The sequence below is a fragment of the Nasonia vitripennis genome (genome assembly GCF_009193385.2).
Source record: "Nasonia vitripennis strain AsymCx chromosome 4 unlocalized genomic scaffold, Nvit_psr_1.1 chr4_random0003, whole genome shotgun sequence".
Taxonomy (NCBI): Eukaryota; Metazoa; Arthropoda; class Insecta; order Hymenoptera; family Pteromalidae; genus Nasonia; species Nasonia vitripennis.
Genome location: NW_022279638.1, coordinates 5,611,034 through 5,635,908, shown reverse-complemented (window position 1 = coordinate 5,635,908; position 24,875 = coordinate 5,611,034). Strand labels below are relative to the sequence as shown.

At 40.3% G+C, this 24,875-nt stretch overlaps 2 protein-coding genes across 2 annotated transcripts; one reads left to right on the top strand and one right to left on the bottom strand.

The window, feature by feature from the left end:
- Nucleotides 1-4,340: 4,340 nt before the first annotated feature.
- Nucleotides 4,341-8,153, top strand: LOC103317346. The gene has a single exon (XM_008214943.2). The coding sequence runs from the start codon at nucleotides 4,341-4,343 to the stop codon at nucleotides 8,151-8,153; it is 3,813 nt and encodes a 1,270-aa protein (XP_008213165.2).
- A 9,484-nt stretch (nucleotides 8,154-17,637) lies between these two features.
- On the bottom strand, nucleotides 17,638-19,821 carry LOC116417028. The gene is made up of 4 exons (XM_032601911.1): nucleotides 19,681-19,821; nucleotides 19,294-19,556; nucleotides 18,075-18,615; nucleotides 17,638-17,912 (listed from the first exon to the last, which is right to left on the bottom strand). The coding sequence occupies exons 2-4, from the start codon at nucleotides 19,459-19,461 to the stop codon at nucleotides 17,638-17,640; spliced, it is 984 nt and encodes a 327-aa protein (XP_032457802.1). The 5' UTR covers nucleotides 19,462-19,556; nucleotides 19,681-19,821.
- Between the last annotated feature and the right edge of the window lie 5,054 nt (nucleotides 19,822-24,875).

Below are 24,875 nucleotides of genomic sequence, written 5' to 3'. Positions count from 1 at the left end.
CTGAGCATAACGGGGTGGCTGAACGATTTAATCAGACCATCCAAAAATTAACGAGAGCTTTAATGTATGATACACGCCTACCTGAGAATATGTGGGACCTTGCCCTGAATGCAGCAGTCTATTACTATAATAGAACGCCTCACAGCTCGAATGAAATGATACCACCCTTGCAAATGTTTAAACCAGATTTTAAACTCAATCTGGAACAATTGAAGCGTTTTAGTTGTATCGCTTATATCAAAGCACAAAGAAAGACAGGACCTAAGTTCGATCAGCTGAGAAAAAGAGTAGTACTAATAGGCTACAAACCAACTGGATATCTATTCTTGAAACCAAAAGAAGGTAAATACTACGAAAGCAGAGATGTTCGATTCAACGAAAAGCTTGTATTTGGAGACAAATACAATAAACAGAGCATCAAAGACTGGTCTAATCCAATGGAAGATATAAATAAGGAGACGTGGCTTGTTAAGTTTGAAGAGGATGAAATTTTGATCTCTAAAACGGAGGGAGAAAGACGGCGAAGAGGTCGCCCAAAAAAGGAGTCAAACTCCCATCAGAATCACATACACTTAAATCCGACTTAAACCTGCTGGAAAGCGATGAACTGAATGCGTTCATTGCAACTGTAGAAAACGATCCAAATTCTTACAGAGAAGCCATGAGTACTAAAAATAAGCTTGATTGGCAAGCAGCCATTAAAAGCGAATTAGACTCAATGGAGAAAAATAAAGTCTGGACAATTGTCGACAGACCTATGATTCAAGGAGGAAAAAGACCTAATATCATTGACTCAAGGTGGGTCTTAAAAACAACATATGCACCTGTTTCCCGGCTTCCTCTAATCAGATCAGTACTAGTGATAATAAACAAGTTCGATCTTGAAGTAAGACAGCTCGACGTTAAAACAGCTTTTCTGAATGGAATAATCGACAACGAAATTTATATGGAAATACCTGAGGGTATTGACTGCTCACCAGTAACCAGACGAGATAAAGTCTGCAAAATTCAACGTGCTTTGTACGGTTTGAAAATAAGCCCGAAAAAGTGGTATAAAAAATTCACAGAAGTTGTAATAAAACTAGGATTAGAGTCTCACGATTCAGAGCCGTGTCTCTTTACTTGGCGAAACAACGAGAAATATCTGATAATGTTGTTGTATGTTGATGACATTCTGATAACCAGTAATGACACACATAAGCTAGATGAAATCACGTCAAAACTTAAGTTGGAATTTGAAATGTCTGACATGGGAGAGCCTAAGAGCTGTCTTGGCATTGAAATAAACAGAGACAGGCAAAATCGAACGATGACTCTGACTCTAGAAAATTACATAGACAAAATGTTAAAACGTTTTGGATATAGTGAAATGCATCCTCAAAGAACGCCAATTGTGACAAACCAAGTAGCAAATCGTGAAAGGCGAGAAAGAGAGGAAAGCGAAAATCAGCTCGAAAATACACTGAACAAAACAAACGGTCCTTATAGAGAAATAGTTGGTTCTCTTTTGTATCTTGTCGAGAGAGGGACGCAAACTGGGACTAACAGATACCCCCGAGCGTATAATGAGTGACTTCGAATTGTCAATTATAAATGCCGCAGAAGGAGTTTTTGGTCCTGATAAAGTAAAATGTTGTTTTTTCCACTTTTGTCAAAATGTCTATCGTCACGTCGTACCTGAAGGTCTGCAGACGCAGTACAATGGCAAGAACTTTATATTAAAAAGGGAGTGTACATGCTATGTGCCTTATCTTTCGTTCCGTGCGATACAGTCGAAAATCATTTTCGACTTTTACGTGACGAGTTACCCGAAGAGCTGAATCCTATGGTTGACTACTTTGAAAAGACTTACATGCGACGTTTAAGTCCAAGAAGGCGATATCGAAGTAGATGTTCCGTCGAGACCCGAGGTGTAAGATCCGCCGTGAAAACGGTGTCGAGCGAACTCAGCGAGGTCGACGTAGAGCATGTGGCTCCATCTCCCGTGCTCGAGTTGAACAAGCGGAGTCGCGACTTGCCGCGCTCGCCGGCAGCGCCGCCGGCCTCGTGTCGCGCGCGGCCGGACGAGCGCCGAGTGAGTTGACGATAAGACGCCAAGCTTGACAGCTCGTGCAGTCAAGCTAGCGAATGATCGAACGACACTTTTGGCTCTTGCGAACCCGTCCGTACGTCCATCGAGTGTTTCTGGTGCTGGTGCTTGTGCTACTCTCTCTCTCTCTCTCTCTCTCTCTCTCTCATTCTCTCTAAATCTCTCTAAATCTCGCTCCTTTGTCTCTTTCGCTGCCTGCTACTCGCGTTCGGCTCGCGCCCGGTTCCGCGAATCGTATCTCGCGCGCGTCGAAACGTGCAAGTCGGTAGAACTGCGCTACCGACTTGAGTCAGTGGAACTGCGCCACGGACACGAAGCGAAGATTCTCTCCGAGAATCGCACGAACACGACACACACACGAACACGACACACGTTCTTCTTTTTCTTCGCAGCTTGTAAGAACTTCGAGAGGGGTTTTATGCCTCACGGCTTTCCCCTCTCAATTTGAGCGTGATTAAATATTCTCGATTTTCGCTCAATCGACTTCTTTATTTCTCCCACACCTTACTCCTTGCGAACTCGAACACACACACAAAAAAAGCGGGAATATTCGCCTCAGAATATTTCGCGCGCGACAATTCATGGTGCCTCCTGTGAGGTGTGGATCGACAGTTCGGCCAGTCAGCTAAGGACAAAGGGTTCATCAAGGTTCCCCAGGTCATCGCATAGACGTCTTCCCCTGGGGTCACCTCTCCAGCTGCCGCTTCAAGGTCAACGCATTGTCAACGCAACAGAAAAGATAAGTAGCGTTTATCTTTTCAAAGTGACTCTACGCGTGTGTGAATTTCGAACACAGCGCGGCGTTTGTTTGACTTCGCGCGTAAACACGAGGTCGCGCGTTGCGGCGAGCGGCAAACCGTTGTTGTGCCGGACGAGCGAATTCCGAGAATCTGAGCGCGTCGAGACACGTGCTCGCGCTTCAGTCCGTATAAGGGATTTCGGTATTTATTATTTAGCGTGCGTATTCACTGACTACTAGGCAACATGGACGCTTTAGTGGTACAGTGGAACAACCAGACCGAGCAACTTAGGGATTTATTGACAGACCTGTCGATAGTTATTAAGTCGAAATCTGCTGTTCTTCACGAGTGTAAAGCGCGCATGGAGGAAATCGTCATGCACTACAAGACTCTCGGTAACTTATTCTATAAATTAGATGCAGTCCACAAGGAAGCCGAGAGGGAGAAGTTCAATGACTTGAAGAATTTCTACTTCAAGGTAACCGCGTACATCCGATCCGCCGAGGATAAGCAGAGCAAGACTCTCGGTAGCGATACTACCGTTCCGTTAGGGCATTCGACTCTTCTAGACATCTCTCGATTTTCTGGGTTGCCGACTATTGACTTGCCGAAGTTTGATGGTCGTCTAGAAAAATGGAACGCGTTCAAAACGACTTTCAGGAACGAGATGGTGCGATTGAATATCGACAACATCACAGCGTTCCACTATCTAAAAAAGTCGTTAGTCGGAGCAGCCGCTAATTCGCTCCACATCTTGGATCCAAGCGATGGCAGCTACGATGAAGCCTGGCGACTTTTGGGCACGCAGTACGAGCACGTTCGGCTCATTGCTGCTTCTCACATTGACGCAATTTTATATTATCCTGTCATCACGGAGGTCTCCCATCGATCGCTAAAGGACATGGAAACTTCGGTCCGGCAGCATCTGGCAGACTTAAAATCTCTCAAGGTCGTTCCTTCCGATTACTTCGTGATCCGCACTCTCGAACGAGCATTGCCCACTAACATCAAGGACAAATGGATCAAAAGGATGTCCATCGATGCAATTCCCGATCTCGAGTCGTTTTTCAGATTTTTGCAGGAAACTAGCAATTATCTATATGCCCAAGAAGGGGAATCCAAGGACGCCAAGGCTTCAGCCAAGCGGACGGTGGCGCAGAGCGAGAAAGGGACCAAGTTCCGGCGAGGTAACGGGCAAGCTCGAGCGCTTGTAACGAGCTCGTCCATTTCCTGCTACTATTGTAGCGGCGAGCATACGATCTATCGGTGTTCGTCGTTTGCTGCGTTGTCCGTCCAGCAACGATGGGATGCTGTGAGGACGAAAAAACTATGTAGGAAGTGCTTGCGAACGCACGAAGGCAAATGCGAATCCCGCAATTGCAAAAAAATGCGACAAGGATCACAATACGCTCTTGCACGAGGAACGAAAGACAGATTCCTCAGGCAAGAAGCCGTGACTAGGCGTAGGAGTCCTTAGCACCGTGTCCAGGGCTCTCCAGTCTCAGCTCATGATGAGTGCTGTTGTTTTGATTAGAGATGCCGATGGGGCGTACATAGAGGCTCGCGCGCTCCTGGACACGTGTGCAAATGCGAACTTTATGACCGCGGATTTAGCTAAACGATTGCGTCTCCCTACTAGGCCTTGCTCGATTCCGATCGGAGCAATTAACGACTTGCGGACTACCACGAAACATTGCGTCGATGCCCAATTTAAAGCGTTGCATTCGGACTTTAATAAGCGTTTAACTTTCCTCACCGTTCCCAACATAACTAGCGTCACTCCGGAGGAACCGTTTCCTCGCGATTCGATCAGGCTACCCAAGAACATCAGGTTAGCGGACCCTCAATTCCATCTCCCTCGACAAGTCGACATTTTAATTGGTTCTGGAGCAACGTTGTCCATGCTTTCTATAGGTCAAGTTAACTTGTCTAGGGAAGGAAGCGAGTTATATCTTCAGAAGACTCAGCTAGGATGGGTGATCGTTGGTGGTATTGACACCGACAAGATTTCAACGGTGTCGTGTCATCTTTCTCAGTTAGAAAAGCAGCTGGTTCAATTTTGGTCTCTGGAAAAATGCTCCAGTCCGGTTGAGCAGGCTGACGACAGGTTAGAATGCGAGAAATGGTATGTCGACACTACGGTTCGACTGTCTGACGGACGGTACATGGTGAGATTGCCGTTTCGGAAAAAGGACCCGGTACTAGGGGACTCGAGGGCGCAAGCTCTCAAGCGGTTCCGGGGATTGGAACGGCGATGCAGCCGTTCGTCCGGCATGATGGAAGAATTCAGTCGTGTCTTTCAGGAATATCTCGATTTGGGTCATATGTCTTTGGTGGTCGACGAGAATCACTCGGAATATTATCTTCCATTCTTGATTGTCGTTAAGAATTTGAGCCTTACTACCAAGTTTCGAGTCGTTTTCGACGCATCCGCTAAGTCGTCGTTAGGTGTGTCTTTAAACGATCTGTTGTACGTTGGACCTACGATTCAGGACAAACTTTACGTTCATCTAGTAAGGTTTCGATCGCATAGGTACGTTCTCACTGCTGACATTGAAAAGATGTATCGGCAGATACTTATCCATCCCGAGGATCGCCGATACCAACGCATTTTCTGGTATCGCGACGGGAAACTACAGGTGTACGAGTTGAACACAGTTACGTTTGGCGTATCTTCTGCTCCATATTTAGCGATTCGAACTATTCATAGGCTCGCGGACGACGAAAGCGCGCAATACCCCCGAGCGGCCGAGATTCTCAAGAGGGATATGTATGTAGATGATCTGCTGACAGGCTCAGATTCTTTAGATGAGATTATGAAGGCGCGTGATGAGATAATCACCGTCTTAAAGCATGGTGGATTTAACATCCGGCAATGGGCCTCTAACCATAACCATGCATTAGATAATTTAGATGAGAAGGTTCTGAGCTTGGCACCAGATGGCGAGGACGCGGTTTTAAAAACATTAGGCGTTTCCTGGGCCTCTAAACGCGACGAATTCGCTATCGTAGTCAAGCCCGTAGAAATCCCCCCTAACGTAACTAAACGCGTAATCTTGTCGGAGATTGCGAAGATTTTCGACCCAGTAGGTTTAGTAGGACCGGTAGGTTTGCACGCGAAGTGGATCATGCAGGAGTGTTGGAAGGAGAAAGTTTCTTGGGACGAATCAGTTCCACAGAGTTTGTTTACGCTTTGGATGGACTTCGCGAGTCAGTTGTCGTCTCTCTCCAGCGTTTCTGCACCACGCCATGTAGTTTGCGTTAATCCCTTGCGCATAGAAATTCACGGTTTCAGCGATGCGAGCAAAAAGGGCTACGGCGCTTGCCTGTACGCTAGGTCCACCGATAAAGACGAAAAGATCACTGTACGATTGATCTGCTCCAAATCTAGAGTCGCCCCTTTGAAAGAGCAGACTATTCCCCGTTTAGAATTATGCGGAGCCGTGATCCTTGTAAGACTTCTTTTAGAAACTCTTCCAGCTTTAGAATTTTCCATTGACCGGATCGTTTTATGGTCCGATTCCACTATAGTCTTACATTGGTTACGGAAATCCCCGCAAGATTTGAAGCTATTCGAAGCTAACAGAGTACGCGAAATTCAAGAATTAGGAGAGCGCGCCAGTTGGCGATACGTCCCTACCCAACACAACCCAGCTGACGCTTTATCCCGCGGGCAACTCCCGAAAGAATTCCTGCGAAACGAAACGTGGTTTACCGGGCCTACCTGGCTACGGCAAACGGAGGCTTCATGGCCCGCGAACATCGTCGAATCGTCTCCGGATATACCCGGATTGAAAAAAGGAGTCTGTCTCTTCGTCGACAGTGCTAAGGATCGCATGTTCCTATCGCGTTTTTCTAAGCACCGCATGATGCTTAATGTCGTTGCAATGTGCTTACGATGGCTTCCTTCGGGCCGACAGTACCGAGGAGAACCCATCACGGTCGCGGAGAAACGCGATGCTGAAACCCGCGTGTTTCGAAGCATTCAGCAGGACGCGTTTTCCGATTCAATTGCATGCTTGACGAAGGGTATTCAGGTGAAGGGGTCGCATATTGCGGCACTTAACCCGTGTTTGGACGCGAATGGAGTTGTACGTGTGGGAGGACGTCTGAAGAATGCAGATATCCCTATAGCTAGTAAGCACCCCATACTATTGCCTTCAAGGAATCATGTCACGGACTTGATCATCCGTGAAGCTCACGAGTCGAACTACCACTCCGGTGTTCAAAGCACTCTTTTCTATTTGCGACAACGTTTTTGGTTGATTGACGCAAAAAATCAAGTTCGTCGTGTCATCCGCGAGTGTGTCACGTGTATTAGACACAAGCCCCCTCCAATTCACTGCAAGATGGCAGATCTCCCGACCGCTAGGGTCACCGAATCTCACGTTTTTTCTCACGTAGGCGTAGATTTCTTTGGTCCCCTTTCCATTAAAGAGAAAAAGCGATATAATCGTACAGCCCTCAAGGCGTATGGGTGCGTTTTCGTATGCATGGCCACAAAAGCGGTGACCATAGAGATAACCAGCGATTTGACCACCGAAGGTTTCCTAGGCGCGTTCACTAGATTCGTAGGACGTAGAGGTATTCCCCAGCATGTATACTCCGACAACGGGACCAATTTCGTTGGGGCCAACAACCAGCTTAGGGAACTTTTCGCACTCCTCAATTCAGAAGAGTTCAAATCTAAGGTGAATGCCAAAGCTCTTTCGTTAGATATTCAATGGCATTTTAACCCGCCCTTATCTCCGCATTTTGGTGGTCTATGGGAGGCCGCGGTAAAATCATTTAAGCATCATCTCAAACGCGTAGTGGGTGGGCAACTTCTCACATTCGAAGAGCTCTATACTCTCGTGATAGAGATAGAAGCAATTTTAAATTCTCGACCCCTCTGGTCAATCTCTGCCGACCCCAATGACCCAATAGCATTAACCCCAGCTCATATTCTGATAGGTAGGCCTATTACAGTTCTGCCAAGCGCTGATTTAACATCTATTCCAGATAATCGACTGTCCATTTGGAAGTTCATCACCAAAGCCCGACAGGACTTCTGGAAGCGGTGGCATTTGGAATATCTCCACGAGCTCCAGCAGCGTCAAAAATGGCATGACTCTACTGGAGAACTACGGAAAGGAATGGTCGTCATCCTCATCGATAAAAATCAGCCTTGTACGCAGTGGCAGCTGGCAGTCGTTCAAGAGGTGCACCCGGGAACCGACGGACTCGCTCGAGTCGCCACCGTTAGAACTTCACGAGGGACTCTGAAGCGGAACATCACTCAGCTGTGCCCTCTTCCCACGTCTTCAACGGAAGAAGCTGAATGAATTATATATATTTACACTCACATACATACACACTCAATCACATGTACAACCGTCGAATGTACACCCTCTCGAACGATGATTTCGTTTGCTCGTGTTACTCGCAACGGGGGGAGAATGTTCCGTCGAGACCCGAGGTGTAAGTTCCGCCGTGAAAACGGTGTCGAGCGAACTCAGCGAGGTCGACGTAGAGCATGTGGCTCCATCTCCCGTGCTCGAGTTGAACAAGCGGAGTCGCGACTTGCCGCGCTCGCCGGCAGCGCCGCCGGCCTCGTGTCGCGCGCGGCCGGACGAGCGCCGAGTGAGTTGACGATAAGACGCCAAGCTTGACAGCTCGTGCAGTCAAGCTAGCGAATGATCGAACGACACTTTTGGCTCTTGCGAACCCGTCCGTACGTCCATCGAGTGTTTCTGGTGCTGGTGCTTGTGCTACTCTCTCTCTCTCTCTCTCTCTCTCTCTCTCTCATTCTCTCTAAATCTCTCTAAATCTCGCTCCTTTGTCTCTTTCGCTGCCTGCTACTCGCGTTCGGCTCGCGCCCGGTTCCGCGAATCGTATCTCGCGCGCGTCGAAACGTGCAAGTCGGTAGAACTGCGCTACCGACTTGAGTCAGTGGAACTGCGCCACGGACACGAAGCGAAGATTCTCTCCGAGAATCGCACGAACACGACACACACACGAACACGACACACGTTCTTCTTTTTCTTCGCAGCTTGTAAGAACTTCGAGAGGGGTTTTATGCCTCACGGCTTTCCCCTCTCAATTTGAGCGTGATTAAATATTCTCGATTTTCGCTCAATCGACTTCTTTATTTCTCCCACACCTTACTCCTTGCGAACTCGAACACACACATACAAAAAAAGCGGGAATATTCGCCTCAGAATATTTCGCGCGCGACAATTCAGTAGAGCTGCACTTACGATAGTCCGTCGCTCCTCGAGATATTCTCCTTCGTTGTAGAATATGTACGATGCTGTATTAAAAGGATTAGCACGTACAAACAATATGTCGAAAGGTTGGCACAATAGATTCTAAGTGGTAGTAGACAAACAGCATCCGAGCTTATACGTCTTTTTTGACGAGTTAAAAAAAGAATAAGGACACTGAAATTATGTTTCGCTAACTGCAGCTAGGTCAACGTATAAGAAAAGGCCAGGAAAAAAAAGAGAAACAGATGGTTAGATACGTACGGTAGTCAAAGCATATCGCAAATATATGCACGAAGATGATGTAATAACATATATGAAAAATGTTGGATATTATATTATATTTTAAATAAAACTTTGAATAGTATGTATTTGTAAATTTTTGTTTTTATATTTTTGGGAAAAGTTGAATGTTTGGTTTGGAAAACTTTGGAAAAGTTTATGTTTGGTAAAAAAGTCCATTGGGAAAAATGTGGCTTGGGAAACACGGATTAGAAAAAGTGTTCCCCAATTGCTCGGGGGCATAATCCGCGGGTAAACTAAGCATTTAACTGCGAACAAAATCGCATAGGTTACTACCTTCATGTCGTCTGAATTTCGCTATTGCCAGCGTAATAATATTTGCGTTTAGCTGCGCGCTATGAGTTCCAAATTTTCTTTTAATCTATTTGTGACGTGATTCGGTCCTCCCACGGGGCCGAAGTTACTGCTTTCCTGCGTGCCGCACGCACTCGACCTGCAAGCAATACGCTGGGTTATATTTCGTATAACAAGCAACGAAAGAACAAGTAGCCTGGCTTTCCGTCACCTATCGATTTTTCTTGACCAACCGGAGACTTCCTGGGATGCTTCTTTTTTCCTTTCTGCGCCTCGTCTGGGGCCGTGCAAAAAAAAAACAGTAAAAAAACGTCCTAGTCCTCCGGGTACTTACTTGCGTCAGCTACGCTTCCCTTGCTAACGCGCTCGGCCTATGGATTTTATATATGTGGACAACTTTCGTCATCTCGTCGTTCTGAAGGGTGACATTGATAGTTTTTCGATTGACTTTGATTATTTTGAAAGGCCCGTGGTATTCTTTTGCGAATTTGCCCTTCTTGGGTTCCTTCAATAAGAATACCATTTCTCCCTCCCGAAAATGCTTCCAATTCAGCTTCCGGTCGTAGCAGTGTTTCAACTTGTACTTAGATTGGACTAAGTTCATAGCTGCGGACGTCTGCAGCTCCGTTAAGGAGACGGATACACCTTAAATTGTCAAAAAATGAAAAATTAAATTTTTTGTTTATATTTTTTCTAAATTGTTTAAAAAATGAATTAAACAATTAAATATATTCAGGTATAATGTACGAAACAAAAAACCATGTTTATATTACATTTCTTCAAAAGCCAAAATTTGGAATTTCCATTTTCCAGCTACCGCTGACTTACTTAATAGTCGGAGAGCTGGCTACGAAAAAGTAAACTGATGAGGCGCAGTCACGAATTTTGTATAAAACGTCTCCTTAGTACCTCATAAGTACGTAGCGCTGTTGTCAGAACGCTCTCCCGGGGCGGTAAGCGTGGGTGGGCGGTCAAAGTCATAAATTTATATTAAGAAAAAATGATAAGGTGCAGTCTTGAAATTTGGTGGAGTTATAGTTTTTAACTGTAGGAATCGAGGAAGATTATTGTCAGAAGTCTAGGTCGGGACTTAAAGACTGTCAGAAGTCGACAAAGTTGTAAAAAAATTGTTGAAATTTAAACCACAAGGTGCAGTTCTGACAACTGCATTTTTATATTGTTTATGGCTTACTGAACCTGTATATAAATTGTCAGAAGTCGAAATAATGGCTAAGTACACGAAAATTGATAATATGGCCGGAAGTCGATGAAGCGGCTATCGCAACGGAAAGCAATCTTTTGAAGCTTTTGTTTCAAATTTACATAACGAGGTGCAGATCTGGCTATTTCTTGTTTTTAATTTTTACAATGCTATTTAACTAAGTATGCAATGACAGATGGCTAAGGAAGGGAGATATTTAAAAAAAAAACATAAAAATTGTGATGCCGAGTAAGCGATAATTTTTGTATGTACTTTTGGTAATTTGTTATTTTTAATATTTTTTATTATAACAAAGTTAATAGTAGAGAAAGTGAAATGTAAGTACAAATAATTACATAAATATTGTTTTATAATTTGTAAAAAATATATTTAAGAAACAATTAACACTTGCAATCTGACTACTCATGTTCATCAGCGTCACTAGCATACTCAGTATCTGATTCACCATCTGAAACATAAATTATTAACATTAAAATTAAACATTTTTTATTAATGTACGAATCATGTAGTAGAATATTTAACCTTTAGCTCCAGATTCTTCATTTTCGTCTTTTCGGATAACATCGTTGACTGTTAAAGGTAGTTGAGGTCCTTCAAACCATTTAAATTCATATGTTGATCCTTGTTGTATCCAGCCGCAATCTGTAGGTTCGAGTTCCGTTGGAACTTTTAGGTGAGCATTTCTCCATACATTTGAGATGTATTTCGCCCTTTCAAATTGCTGACGTAGTTCCGAGGCAAACTTGGTGCATCGAAATTTTTGACTGTTTCTTTATGAAATGGTTCGTTTACATCGGTTATTTTATAATTTCTTAAAAATATCTCGAATCGAATACTATTCACTAATTGGAGTTGCTCGTGTATACTTCTAAAACTTGAAAAACTTCATCTTTGTTACACGATATATCCCCGAGATCTAAAAAAGCCTTCATGTACTTCTGTGATTGTGACGTGATTTTAAAAAAGCCTTCATGTACTTCTGTGATTGTGACGTGATTTTAAAGGGGCGTTGTTTCCCTTTTCGAAAAAATGCAGGGTTGTAATCACAACCTGTAAATGCGTGGAAGCCAGGTAACGCTTTACATGAATCGTCTCCCAGAAAATTAGATAATTTATTAACATCAATTATCCGTCTCTTATTCCATACACCACAGTCAATCTAGATGTTACTTTGGCTTTTTCGATGGTGCATGTTTCCCAGCAAAATGACGACTTCCGGCTATATTATCAATTTTCATGTACTTAGCCATTATTTCGACTTCTGACAATTTATATACAGGTTCAGTAAGCCATAAACAATATAAAAATGCAGTTGTCAGAACTGCACTTTGTGGTTTAAATTTCAACAATTTTTTTACAACTAGGTCGACTTCTGACAGTCTTTAAGCCCCGATCTAAACTTCTGACAATAATTTTTCTCGATTCCTACAGTAAAAAACTATAACTCTACCAAATTTCAAGACTACACCTTATCATTCTTTTCATAATATAAATTTACGACTTTGACCGCCCACCCACACCTTCCGCCCCGGGAGAGCGTTCTGACGGCAGCCCTACGTACTTATAAGGTACCAAGGAGACGTTTTATACAAATTTCAAGACTGCACCTTATCAGTTTACTTTTTCGTAGCCAGCTCTCCTACTATTAAGTAAGTCAGCGGTAGCTGGAAAATGGAAATTCTGAATTTTAATTTTTTGAAACTAACTTTTTTTCAAATTTTTTGTGCATAACATGAAATGCACGGTCTTCTACCCAACTTTCATGCATAAATAAAGTCACTTTCATACCCTTGTTGGAAAAAATACGGTGTGTAACACGGGAATAAAAGCTATGTCAGCTTATTTTCACCCCCTTTTGCAAATGTACTATTCTTTGCATTTTTTGCAGAGGTGGTTTGCGTGCAAAACCTATTACAGGCATGTTTACACAAATCTAGCCAATTTATAAGCCTAGCGGGACGGATTTTATCAAGAGTTAAATTAGATAGATATGTGGGAAAAACAATCCTTTTTCGAGAGAAATCCACTTGTACCGAATGCCAGCTCGTGTGGTGTATAGCGCGTGCTCTATGTCAGGGTATGGTGCATGCGTTCGATGGACCCATTCCCCTGAGGGTGATACGCGGTTGTACAGAACTTCGTTATCTTGAAAATTTTTGCAAGGTTCTCTAGCGTTTTGTTCTAGAAGTGCGTTCCTTTATCAGTTATAATCACAGACGGAACTTCGAACACGCAGATAACCCTTTCTGTGAGGGTGCACGCGAACTCATTCGCGTTGGCATGCTTCGTAAGCGTTAGAATTACATATTTAGACAACATGTCCTGTATTGACAATATATAGATAGTGCCCTGTCTCGTTTTTTCGAGCGACCCGTAGAAGTCTAACGCAACTGACGCGAAAGGCATCGCCGGTTTGTTGTGTCACGCAGCCGCTAATGTCTGCAGAGTTCGCTCTCTGGAAAGCGGAGTGGAGAAGGGCCTGATCGTAGGCATGAAGAGCAGGCGGCGAGAATATAAACAATAAAAAACTTTTTCGAAGAAAATTCTATTTTTCACGAGAAAACACAGGCGCACAGTGGGAGAAAATGGACAAAATTCGAGCCACGCGTCATTTTTAATCGTAGAGCCATGATTTTTTTAAAACTCTTTAAAAAAGCATCAAGTTTAAGCTACAGGTGCGGAAATTATTGTATCACCTTCCCCTAAACCCATGCCACCTCTAGAAGCCACCCCTACCAAACCACAAGTAGTCTAACTCATCTATCCCTGGGAAAAGCTAGTTAAATCGCTTTATTTTTTCTTAAAATAATTAAACCATACACCATGAGCCAGCTAATAACCTAAATACCTACCCCTAACCTGGTTAACGCCTAGAAACCACCCCTACCAAACCACAAGCAATAAAACATGGTTTAGAAAAAAATCTTTATTCATGTCGATTTTTCACATTGAAATCATTTAAGATTTATGGTTAGAGCGAAGAAATCGTGTCCTTGAGACTTAAACTTCAGTGTCACAGTATACATTTTGAAAAAAAAGGTAAGAGCACATAAAATGGCGGCTAACACGGGAAAATTGTGAAAAATTTCCAGAATTTTTTACTTGAGAATGATAGACTTTAGAAAAAAATTTACTGAAGAAAAAGTTCTTAGATTAAATAAAAAAAATACGTAGAAATTCTTGTTAGATTAATCCTAGTTGGATGGTTGGTGAGGAGAACTCGTAATTAAACTAGGCACTAGTATTCTGTTATAACTCTCTATTTATTTTCCTCTGATGTATAACTCGGGCGACGGAGCTGTTGCTTCGAGAGCGGTCGGCAGGAGAGAGAGTCCTTTGCAGAGCACGCGTGAATACCTAGCGCTGCCCGCATGGTGGCGCTAGATTAGCCCTGTAGTCTTCTATAGACGGCAAGCGGCCCGAAGACTCGCCAACACTCCCTCCCTTCGGGGCGCTTGTCCTCCTGTACGTCTGCGTTTTTTTTATTCTCTGAACTTTACTCTGAATTAGTTTCTCCTTGGTTTCCTGTATCTGAAATATGTACAAAAATTCTTATTCGTCTGATATATATATATATATATATATATATATATATATATATATATATAAATAAAACTCTGAAAATTATAATTAAGTGTGAATTTCTATGTTCAATATTTTATCTCTGAGGTATTTATGAGTATCATTAGGCAGAGGTTTAGTCATAATGTCTGCCACATTGTCGGTAGTAGATATCCATTTAACTCTGATTTGTCCCTTTAGGACACACTGTTTTATGTAGTCTCCGTGTGTTTCTGCCATGTGACTTTTACTCCCTGTCTTTTCTTTGATTTGTAGTTTTCTCTGAATTGTTTCCAGATCATCATCAAAGTTTTTCAACTTGTGATTTCCTTCCATCTGAGTGCAGTCCCCTGCAGATTTGTTATCGCACCACAGGGTAACAGGATACATAGTTTTCCCTGTTATATCTCTGATAGCTTTATCCAACGATACAATTTCTTGGCAAGCATTGCTCATTGCCAAGTACTCAGCTTGGCAGGTAGAGAGTGATACGTAAACTTGTTTATAGCTTCTCCACATAATTGAGTCGCCATACAATTTTATTACATCCAGTTGAAGATGAGTCTTCACAATCTCTGAAGCTAGCGTCTGTCATTGCTTCCATATACTCATTTTCTGCTCTGAAAATCAAACCTATTTCTGAGGTTCCTCTGAGGTATCTGAAAATCCTTTTTACTTCCTTCCAGTCACTTTCAGTGGGTGACAGCTGTTTTCTTGATAGAAAGTTTACTGGAAATGCAATATCAGGTCTGGTGGCACCTGCCAGATATAGTAAGCTTCCTATAGCTTCCCTATACGGTGCATGAGTTGCTATCTGAGCTTCTTCTGAATTTATGAGTTCTCTTTTTCGAACCTGTCTTGTAACCATAGGTGTTTTCTGTGGCTTACTATCTTTCATATTGAAACGTTCAAGACATTTCTCTATATACTCTGATTGTGACAGTTTTAATATTTTCTGATCTCTGTCTCTGGTTATTTTCATGCCTAAAAATAATTTAGGTTCTCCTAAGCCTTTCATCTGAAAGGTAGAACATAATTTTTCTTTTATCTGTTTTAGTTTCGTCTGATTGTTGCCTGCTAGAATGATGTCGTCTACATATAGCAGTAATACTACCATCTGATTTTGTAATCTCCACGTGAACAGACATGGTTCATTTATGTCCTTTTCTAGTCCAAGTTCCAAAGCAACTTCTGAGAAGCGTTTGTTCCATCGCTTGGGACTTATTCTGAGGCCATACAAGGATTTTTGGAGTTTACATACTTTATTTTTCTTAATGGATGGGTCTATTTTTATACCATCTGGTATTTCCATGAATATGTCATCTTCAAGCGTTCCATTCAGAAATGCTGTCTTGACGTCCATCTGATAAGCAGTTAAATTTAACTTATTAATAATTGCAAAAGTCGCTCTAACGATTGGCAATCTTGAGACTGGTGCGTAAGTTTCTCTGAGTTCATATTCTTTTCTATCCTTGAATCCTCTGATAACTAATCTTCCTTTGTAAGTCGTCTGACCGTCTTCTGAGATTTTCCTTTTGAATGCCCATTCGGAATCAATGATGTGTGCCTTTTTGCCATCTTTGTCTAGAGAGGGTCTGTCTACTATTGTCCACACATTGTTGTCTTCCATAGACTTTAACTCTTGTTTTATTGCTTCTGACCATTTATGTTTGTCGTCTGATTCAATAGCTTCTTTATAACTGACAGGATCTCTGTTCGTTCGTGCTATAAAAATATGTCCAAGTTCATCTTCTTCTGAGTGTGTATCTCTGGTTTCTCCAGTTGGAGTAGATACTTGTGGCAGATCGTGATTGGTATTTTCTACTTCGACTACTGCTTCTCTGAGATGTGTCCAAGTTCGTCTGTTTGTCTTGGCTTTTCTTTCTAGACAAGGTCGCTTTTCTGGTTCAGGTTTCTTAGCCTTTGAATCTTCTGATTTTTCTCTTTCTCTGATTTTGAATCTTTTGGTATATCTGGTTGTGTTTTGACAACATCTGTTGATATTTCTAGTGTCTCTGATTTTTCTCTTAGGTCAGTTTTATACACATCCCTATACACCAGTTTTTCATTAAATCTCACGTGTCTGGATGTAATGAATCTCTGAGATTCAGAGTGCCACAAAACATAACCAGTTTGAGAATATCCAACCATGATTGTACGGATTGCTCTGTCTGAAAACTTGTTCGTCGCATTCGGTATTTTGGCATAGGCCAAACATCCGAAACGTCTGATTTTGTCTAGATGCATGTTTCCATTTGGAACCATTTTCTTGATTGGTATTTCTGAATCGATTCCTTTGTGTGGAGTTCTATTATAGATATGGACCGCCACTTCCAAAGCGAGTATCCACATGCTCTTGGGTAGACCAGAGTCTATCATGAGCGCTCTGATTTTCCACTGTATGGTTTTGTTAAACCTTTCAGCGGTTCCATTATGTTATGGAGTGTAAGGAGGTGCGAACTCTCCTTCAATTTTCTCCTTTTCCATAACTTCTGAAAATTTACCTCCAGTAAATTCAGTGCCATTGTCCGTTCGGATGAAACACACTTTTTCTTCTTTGCCCAGTAAATTTCTTGTAGTTACCAAGAATTTTTCTAAGCAATCTCCAGCTTCACTTTTGTGTTTAGTAGAGTATGCTTTGGCAAATCTGGTGTAATCATCAATAAATCCTATTATGAATTTATTTTCCCCAGGATACGAGACTGGTTTAATTGGTCCCATTGTGTCTGTGTGTATCCTTTCTAATGGCCTTGTTGCTCTGACTCTGACTTCTGAGAACGACAGGTTTTCCATTTTTGCTAGGACGCAAACTTCGCAGTCTGTAATGGACTTGTCGAATTTTACCTTTCTGAGTTTATCTTCTGACTTTTGTAGCAATAGTAAATATTGCAGAGAAGCGTGACCTAATTTGATATGCCAGAGCATTCCTTCGTTCAGCTTCTTTTCTTGTCTATCTGATTTGTTGTCCACATTGTTTTGTAGATATTTCAGCATTTCTTCTGACGAGTCGTCTATGTTTAGGATTTTCCTGTTCAGAATTTGTTCATCTAAGTTTGTATCACAAACTTCTCTCTGACTAGATGAATTTGATTCTTGTACAGTTCGTTCTTGCTGCTTCTCCCTCCCAATCTCAGTCGGATTCATCTGAGTTCCCTCTGATGCGTTAGTTTCATCTGATTCGTTTTAATCCTCAAGATCCTTGATATCTGACTGAGATTGCTGCAAGAACTCGTCTACCGAGACTATGTTAGCCGTGCATGAATACTTATCGTAGACTTCTTGTTGCTCATCTGATTGTTCATGTTTTGCTACGTTTAAAGAAATTATCCAGTTTGGCTTTTCATACGTCCCAGCTAAATACTCTTCGTCTGAATTTTTATCGTAGATTTTAAGTATTTTATTATCCAAATAAATACTCAAACCTACGTCTGCAAAACGTCTGAGAGAGATCAGATTGTCTGAAATATTTTTGGCAGAAATTACATTTGTCAAAATTATTTTGTTATTCTCATTTGATTCTGATTTTAAAATTAAATTTCCTTTGCCGTCTATAGAGATGTTTGCAGATTTATTTTTATTTGCACTTTTGATATATTCGCCTGAACTTTTTCTGAAGTTACTTAAAATTATGCTCTTATTTACGATATGCTCTGTTGCGCCAGAGTCCGCAATAAGTACTAGTTTTGTAGGTGTTTTATTAATTATATGTGTGTTGTTACCTGTTAGCATCGCTTTGACCTTGTATCCCTTCTTCTGATTTCGGCCTGGTGTTTGTATATCGACCTTGCGTTTGAAAGATCCCCTTCTTACATTATTTCCTCTACCTCTGACATTATTATAACCACCCCTTCCTCTGTTACCTCTACCTCTGAAGTTATTACTGTTGTGTTTATGTTGTGTGTTTGTGTTGTTATATGTATAAGATTTTACATACCCATCTTTGGGATTGTCCTTATTTGGACAATCATCCCCTTTGTGTGGAGCTACAGCCTGGCAATAAAAGCAGTACCATAGATTGTACTCTTTAAGAGGACAAAAGGCTGCTCTGTGTCCCACCTTATTGCAGCGATAACACTTGTCTGTGATTATCGCCTGTTTAACTGCAATTTTTTGCCTGTCGTCTGAAGGCTGACCGTCTGATTTGCGTCTGTCTGATTCCAGCTGTAGTATCAAAGTTTTTATGTCATCAAGGCTCATCTCTGATTTGGTTGCTTGAACAGCTTGAAAGAAGGCCGATCTTATCTCTTCCTCCGTCAGAGGTGTTTTGGTAATACAATTTTCAAAATCTCTGATAATAGAGTCAAAACGATCGCAAAATTCGTTTAATGATTCTCTATTGTTCATTTTGAGACTATATAATTTTTCTCTGACTGAAGAATCGGTAACATTGGCCTCTGCTCGTCTGAACTCTTTGATTTTAATGACTATTTCTAATGGGTCTTTTATTTGTAAAATCTTATTATGGTAATAATCATCTACGCGACTTATTAGAATGTCTCTGACTTGGTCTTTTCTGTTTTGTCTTTCTATTACTGTCTCTGAAACGTCTGATTGTTGAGAATCGTCAAGTATGTCTGCAAGATTATTAGCTTTTAATTCAGCATTTATATTGTCTAACCAAATGTTAAGTGGTACTTTTTTTGTTAATTTATAATTTCTCTTTATGTTTATTTTTGAATTAGTTGCGTTTAGGGCAATAGATCGTCTGAATTCATTACAAGCTCTGCTGAGGTCGCCTAATGCGCTTGTTCCGTCTGATAAGTTTGTTGAATTGATATTGTTACTAAATTCTGTCTCACTTATGTCTCTGAGTGTGGAACTGGCAGGGTAGATAATTACCTCTGAAGTTAATTTTCCTATTTGTTCTGTGAGTTTCTGTATGACGGTGTTTAGGTTGTCAATATTTTCCTTCATATCGAGTATGGCTACTGTTTGATCTCTGATTATTTCAGCATGATTGTCGAGTATATCGGAGTGTCTCTCGAGAGCATTCTCCAGATTATCCATTCTCCACTATATTTGTGAGTCAGTAGGTTGAGACTTTCCCTCCATATCTCTTTTTGGGGGTGTACCCGGGGGTGTATACCCTTCTATATCTGAATCTGTATTATAAACAATTTCTCTGATTAGCATTCAATTTTTATTTATTATTTGAACTCTGAATTTTAGGCCTAACTTCTGATTCTGAATTAATTGTTTATATTCTGATTTAAAAACACTTTGTACCTTGGTGGATATTCAAATGATCGTCCACTAGATTTTCGTTGCCTTCGTTAGCCACCTCTTTCTCATTTGATGGTAATGGGTCTGAAAGACTCCAATCAGACATAACGCCTCTTATGTTCTTTTCCTCTGAAATAAAGTTAGAATGCTTACTCTGACAGTTTTCTTTGATTTCTGCCAAGTTAGACCGCACTGCAAATCAAACCAAGCTTGAAAATCAAGCACTAGCACCGTGCCTCCCGGACGCCACACACGTGCTCCCTCCCAGTCTAAGTAAACGAACGCAATTCACTTAATAATTTGCGAGGGGGCGATCGCACACGCGTATGTCGTCCAAGAAATCACGAAAGAAAGTGTAATTATCTTTTGATAATTTTAAATTTTATAAATTCAAATTCACTGCACCGCCGTTTCGTTGAAATTTCTATCAAGGCGTGTTTTTAAAATTTATTAGAGTGCATCTGAACACTAATAAGCCAACAAAAAATTGAAGCTTTTTGATTTACTCGAATAACTCTGACATTCTGAATAGGAGTGAGAACGATATAACTGGAATTATTTTTCTCTGATTTTATTTATTACATATATACACCGATAGCCAATCTAATCCGTTACGTCTGATTCTGATTAGACCATATATTTTGAAACTCAAAAAGGAGAACAAAAAATTTACGAGAAAAATCCGTGCGTGTAAAATTTGTTTTGATTCCGAGAGAGAGAGAGAGAGAGAGAGAGAGAGAGAGAGAGAGAGAGAGAGAGAGAGAGAGAGAGAGAGAGAGAGGAGAGAGAGAGAGAGAGAGAGAGCACAACAAACCGCGCGCTCGACTCTGACAGCGTCGCTAGTCGCGGCTCACCTCCCTCCGATTCCCGGAATCGGCTCGTGCAGGCTTTTGCCGGCGAGCTCTCGTGCGTTTCGTTGTCGCGCGCTTTTGTCTCGTGTTAAGACTTTTGATTTTCTATAACCTTCTGATCTATTCTGTAATTATTAAGACACCGCACTGTCTTTTCCTACTATTCTTTACGCAACTCTCATTTTTCTTGTCGATGCGGTAACACAACACACTCCCGAAACCGATCAAAAATTAAACTTTCTTTTGCTATATCTGATTACTACTCTGACTACACCTTACAAAAGCTTGTACTTACGTTTTCTTCTGAAATTTGTCCTCTAGACCTCTGATACGTCTGATTTGTTTTCCTCTGAACAAAGATAAAAATAAAAACATCTGAGTCGTCTTCTTCTCGGTTCTTCCTCTATTCCAGCGTTCTGGGCCCATAACCTGTTAGATTAATCCTAGTTGGATGGTTGGTGAGGAGAACTCGTAATTAAACTAGGCACTAATATTCTGTTATAACTCTCTATTTATTTTCCTCTGATGTATAACTCGGGCGACGGAGCTGTTGCTTCGAGAGCGGTCGGCAGGAGAGAGAGTACTTTGCAGAGCACGTGTGAATACCTAGCGCTGCCCGCATGGTGGCGCTAGATTAGCCCTGTAGTTTTCTATAGACGGCAAGCGGCGCGAAGACTCGCCAACAATTCTATCAGAATTTTTTGAAGATTTCTCGAATTTATTATTTTATAGTATAATTTAGTATAATTAAATCTATTGATTATACGAGTGTTTGATGGTTAAATGTTTATTTTTGAATTTATTAGATTATAGTATAATACATACAAGTATTGATCATACGATTTTTCGATGGCTAAATGTTTACTTTTTGAATTTATTAGACTATAGTATATAATGTTAGTAGTATATAGTATATAATTTTACAATGAAGACTATAGTATATAATATTTGTATGTATTATATATATAATATATAATACATACAAATATAATTAAATCTATTGATCATACTATTAGCCTGCTTGTGGTTTGGTTGGGGTGGTTTCTAGGGGTTGGTATTTAGATGATTTGTTGGCTTCTGGCGTGTGGCTTAATTATTTTGTGAAAAAATAGATGCGAGGGATAGAGAGATCAAAGGGGCGAGAGAGAGAGAGAGAGAGAGAGAGAGAGAGAGAGAGAACTAAAAAGTTTGGATTAAAGCAACCACTCACTGATCTAATTCGCAAACTTACTCGAAAACTAGTTTCAGTTCATCCACTGCTGCCCATTCTTGAGCTCTTTCTTTGATAGCAATATCAAACTGTGCCTTTAATAACAATAAAGGGTCACTAGCATGATTGTGATCGCCAGTAACAGTTATCTGCTGCTCCTGCAGATTGTGCAAGTTTTGTACATAAATGACGGCAGAACAATCAGTTCTATAGCGAGTTGTGCATCTAAATGTCAACCCTTCTCCTCTTCGATCCTGATAGTAGGTATACCCGTGGTGAATGTACCGAACGGTATTATTTTGTTTTCCAGGTATAGGAAATATTTTGGAACCTGTGTTAAAATAAAAAATATTATATTAGAAAAGTATTGATTACAAACAAAGGATTAAAGCCAAGAAAGAGACAGTAGAAGCAAGAGAAAGTGAACTGAGAGGCAGAGGAGGGAAAGAGACAGAGCCGAAAGAAGTTAGAAAGAGGCAAGAGAGAGGAGTGAGAGGGGCGTACGAGAAGTACGCCTAAAAATTCAAGCACTTACCTAGAAAATCTACGTTTCAATGTCCGTCACTACACTTGGAAAATGAAAACACGTGTTCTCCCTCCGGCTTTTTAGCTGAGTATCCGGTTTGTTCCCAATATTTAACGAAACACTACCTAAGACGAGGAAGACAGAAACGGGTTAGAGAAACGAAAGAGACGGAAGAGAGCTAAATAGCGAAAATGGGAGAGGAGAAAGGCGAGAGAGATCTGAGAGAAAGAGAACAAGTCGAAAGAGAGTATGCAGAGATGCGAAAGAGAGAGAAAATAGAAAGGATGTAAAGAGAGAGCAGAGAGAGAGAGAGAGAGAGAGAGGTGAGATACATGAAAGAGAGGCGAGAGAGATAAGAAATTTGAGATAGGTTGGCAAGAGAGAGGGAGAGAGAAGCGACAAATACCTGGAAAATCCACGTTCCGATGTTTGTCAGTACAGTTGATAAATGCGAGCACGTATTCGCGTCCGGCTACTCGACCTTTCCCTTTTTATTATTTGAACACCGCGCCACCTAAGAGGAGAAAGATGTAAACGGGTTAGAGATACGAGAGAAATGAGAGGATGGTTAGAGGAGCCAAGAGAGAGATAGAGAGAGAGAGAGCGCTGAAAAAGAATAGGTAGAGAGAGCAAGTTGTAAGAGAGGAGTGAGAGAGGGAGAGACGGAAAAGGGAGGACAAAGGAGAGGAGAAGGAGGAGAGGCGCGATAAACAACTCTATGATTTTTGGATACTTACCTGATCTTTGATTTTCGTTGCAGCTGGAAAAATTAATCTTCTGCAAGCCGCACTATAAATAAAAGTTGTTTTGCGTGGCTGGGAGTCTTTCAGTTCATTTTGATTGTAGTATTCCTGTCACTGCTCACGAAAAATGCAACTGATGCCCGTTCCTATGTACGGAGATGAACTTGAATGTGAAATGAAAACATTCTGATTCATTCTAATTCAAAACTAGAAGCACCGCGTGTACAAAAATACAAATCTAGAGTAATACAATTTTTCCATGGGTGTAGAATTAAAAATATTAACAACACATCAACTGGCATAGTGTAGAATGCTTAATTAATTTGTACCATTGTGGACAATAAAATGTGTAAAACTATGGTATTTCTTTAAAACTTATTAAATAAATCATTATCAAACAAAAATAAACCAACCACTCTTAATTATTTTCTAAAAAATTTCAGTGCACAATATATTGTGTACAATTTGGAGGTATACTAAATATTGATTTCTTAATTTCACATGTTCCATGTATCATATGTTGTTAAGACCATATAGGATAGGATAATTACTTTTATCTGGTATTTCAGTGCAAATAATATTGTCAATTCGATCAGAGCTATGAAATTTATCTTTAAAATCTAAATATAATAGTGCATATAAGGTAATCCTTGCTTTTAAAATTCAATTACATAGATGTAACCAATAATTTAACCAAAAAATTTTTCTTTTTGTAATTTAAAAACATTTTAAATTCAATATATGATAACAAAACTCCACAAACTTATGAAACTCTTCAAGAATTATTATATAAAATATGTACTAAGGAGTTATATAAAATATATAAATTTGAATGTAGTATTAATATGAAATTAATGATATTTTTAGGAAGAAATTTTACATTTAGAGTTATCACTTAGTTTGATTGATTATGATTGATTATGTATATTTTAAACTTTATACTTAAACTCTTTGGAATATATTTTATAATGTTGTAAAGTTTCCAAGAGTGGAAGATTTTATTAAAGTATTAAAAAAAATGATTAAAAAATGATAAATCATTACCAGATAAAATCTAAGTAATCAAGCACAAAGCACGCTGATTTAATCCTAGTATAATAAATAAGAGATTAGAATTAAATAGTATTAAAAATAAAATTTTATCAATATATAAAGTTAATAATAATTCATTGGAACTTATATCTTAAAACATACATTCAATCAATATTAAGTAATTATATTTATTTTGTTTAACAATCTAAAAAAGTTTACAATTAAATTTGGAGTATAAACTAATAAATAGATAAATCTGACATAGTTTTAACTTTAAAAAACGCGCCATAATAAGGTAATTGATCCCGTTTTAAGTATTCGCAAGTTAAGGCAAAAGTGGCACATCTGGGGGATATATTCGGAAGTTTTGAAAGTTATACCAAAACAAGTGATCATAACCTCGCAATAATACAGTAATTTCTTCGATCTGACCCCACTGTTCGAGTAAATCAGTACATCCTAATAATTCTATAGAATTATTTGTTCTTAGTCATAAATTTTAAAGCAATATTTATTATACATATATTAGTCTTCAAAAATGTATGTGTATATATATATATATATATATATATATATATATATATATATATATATATATATATATATATATATATATGGGACGTTCCACGTCAAACGTAACAAAGCTCTGTCCAAAATTCCTTTTGATCTAAAAATTTTTAAAAATATGGAAAATTTAGCATTTTTTATGTACTTTCAATTAGTGTTGTACTACTCGGAGATATTTACAGGCCCCCGAAAATTCGGATGCAAAAGGACTCAGACCTTTTTGATGTATTGCGGGACTTATGCGGCGAATTTAGTCATAAGATCATAAT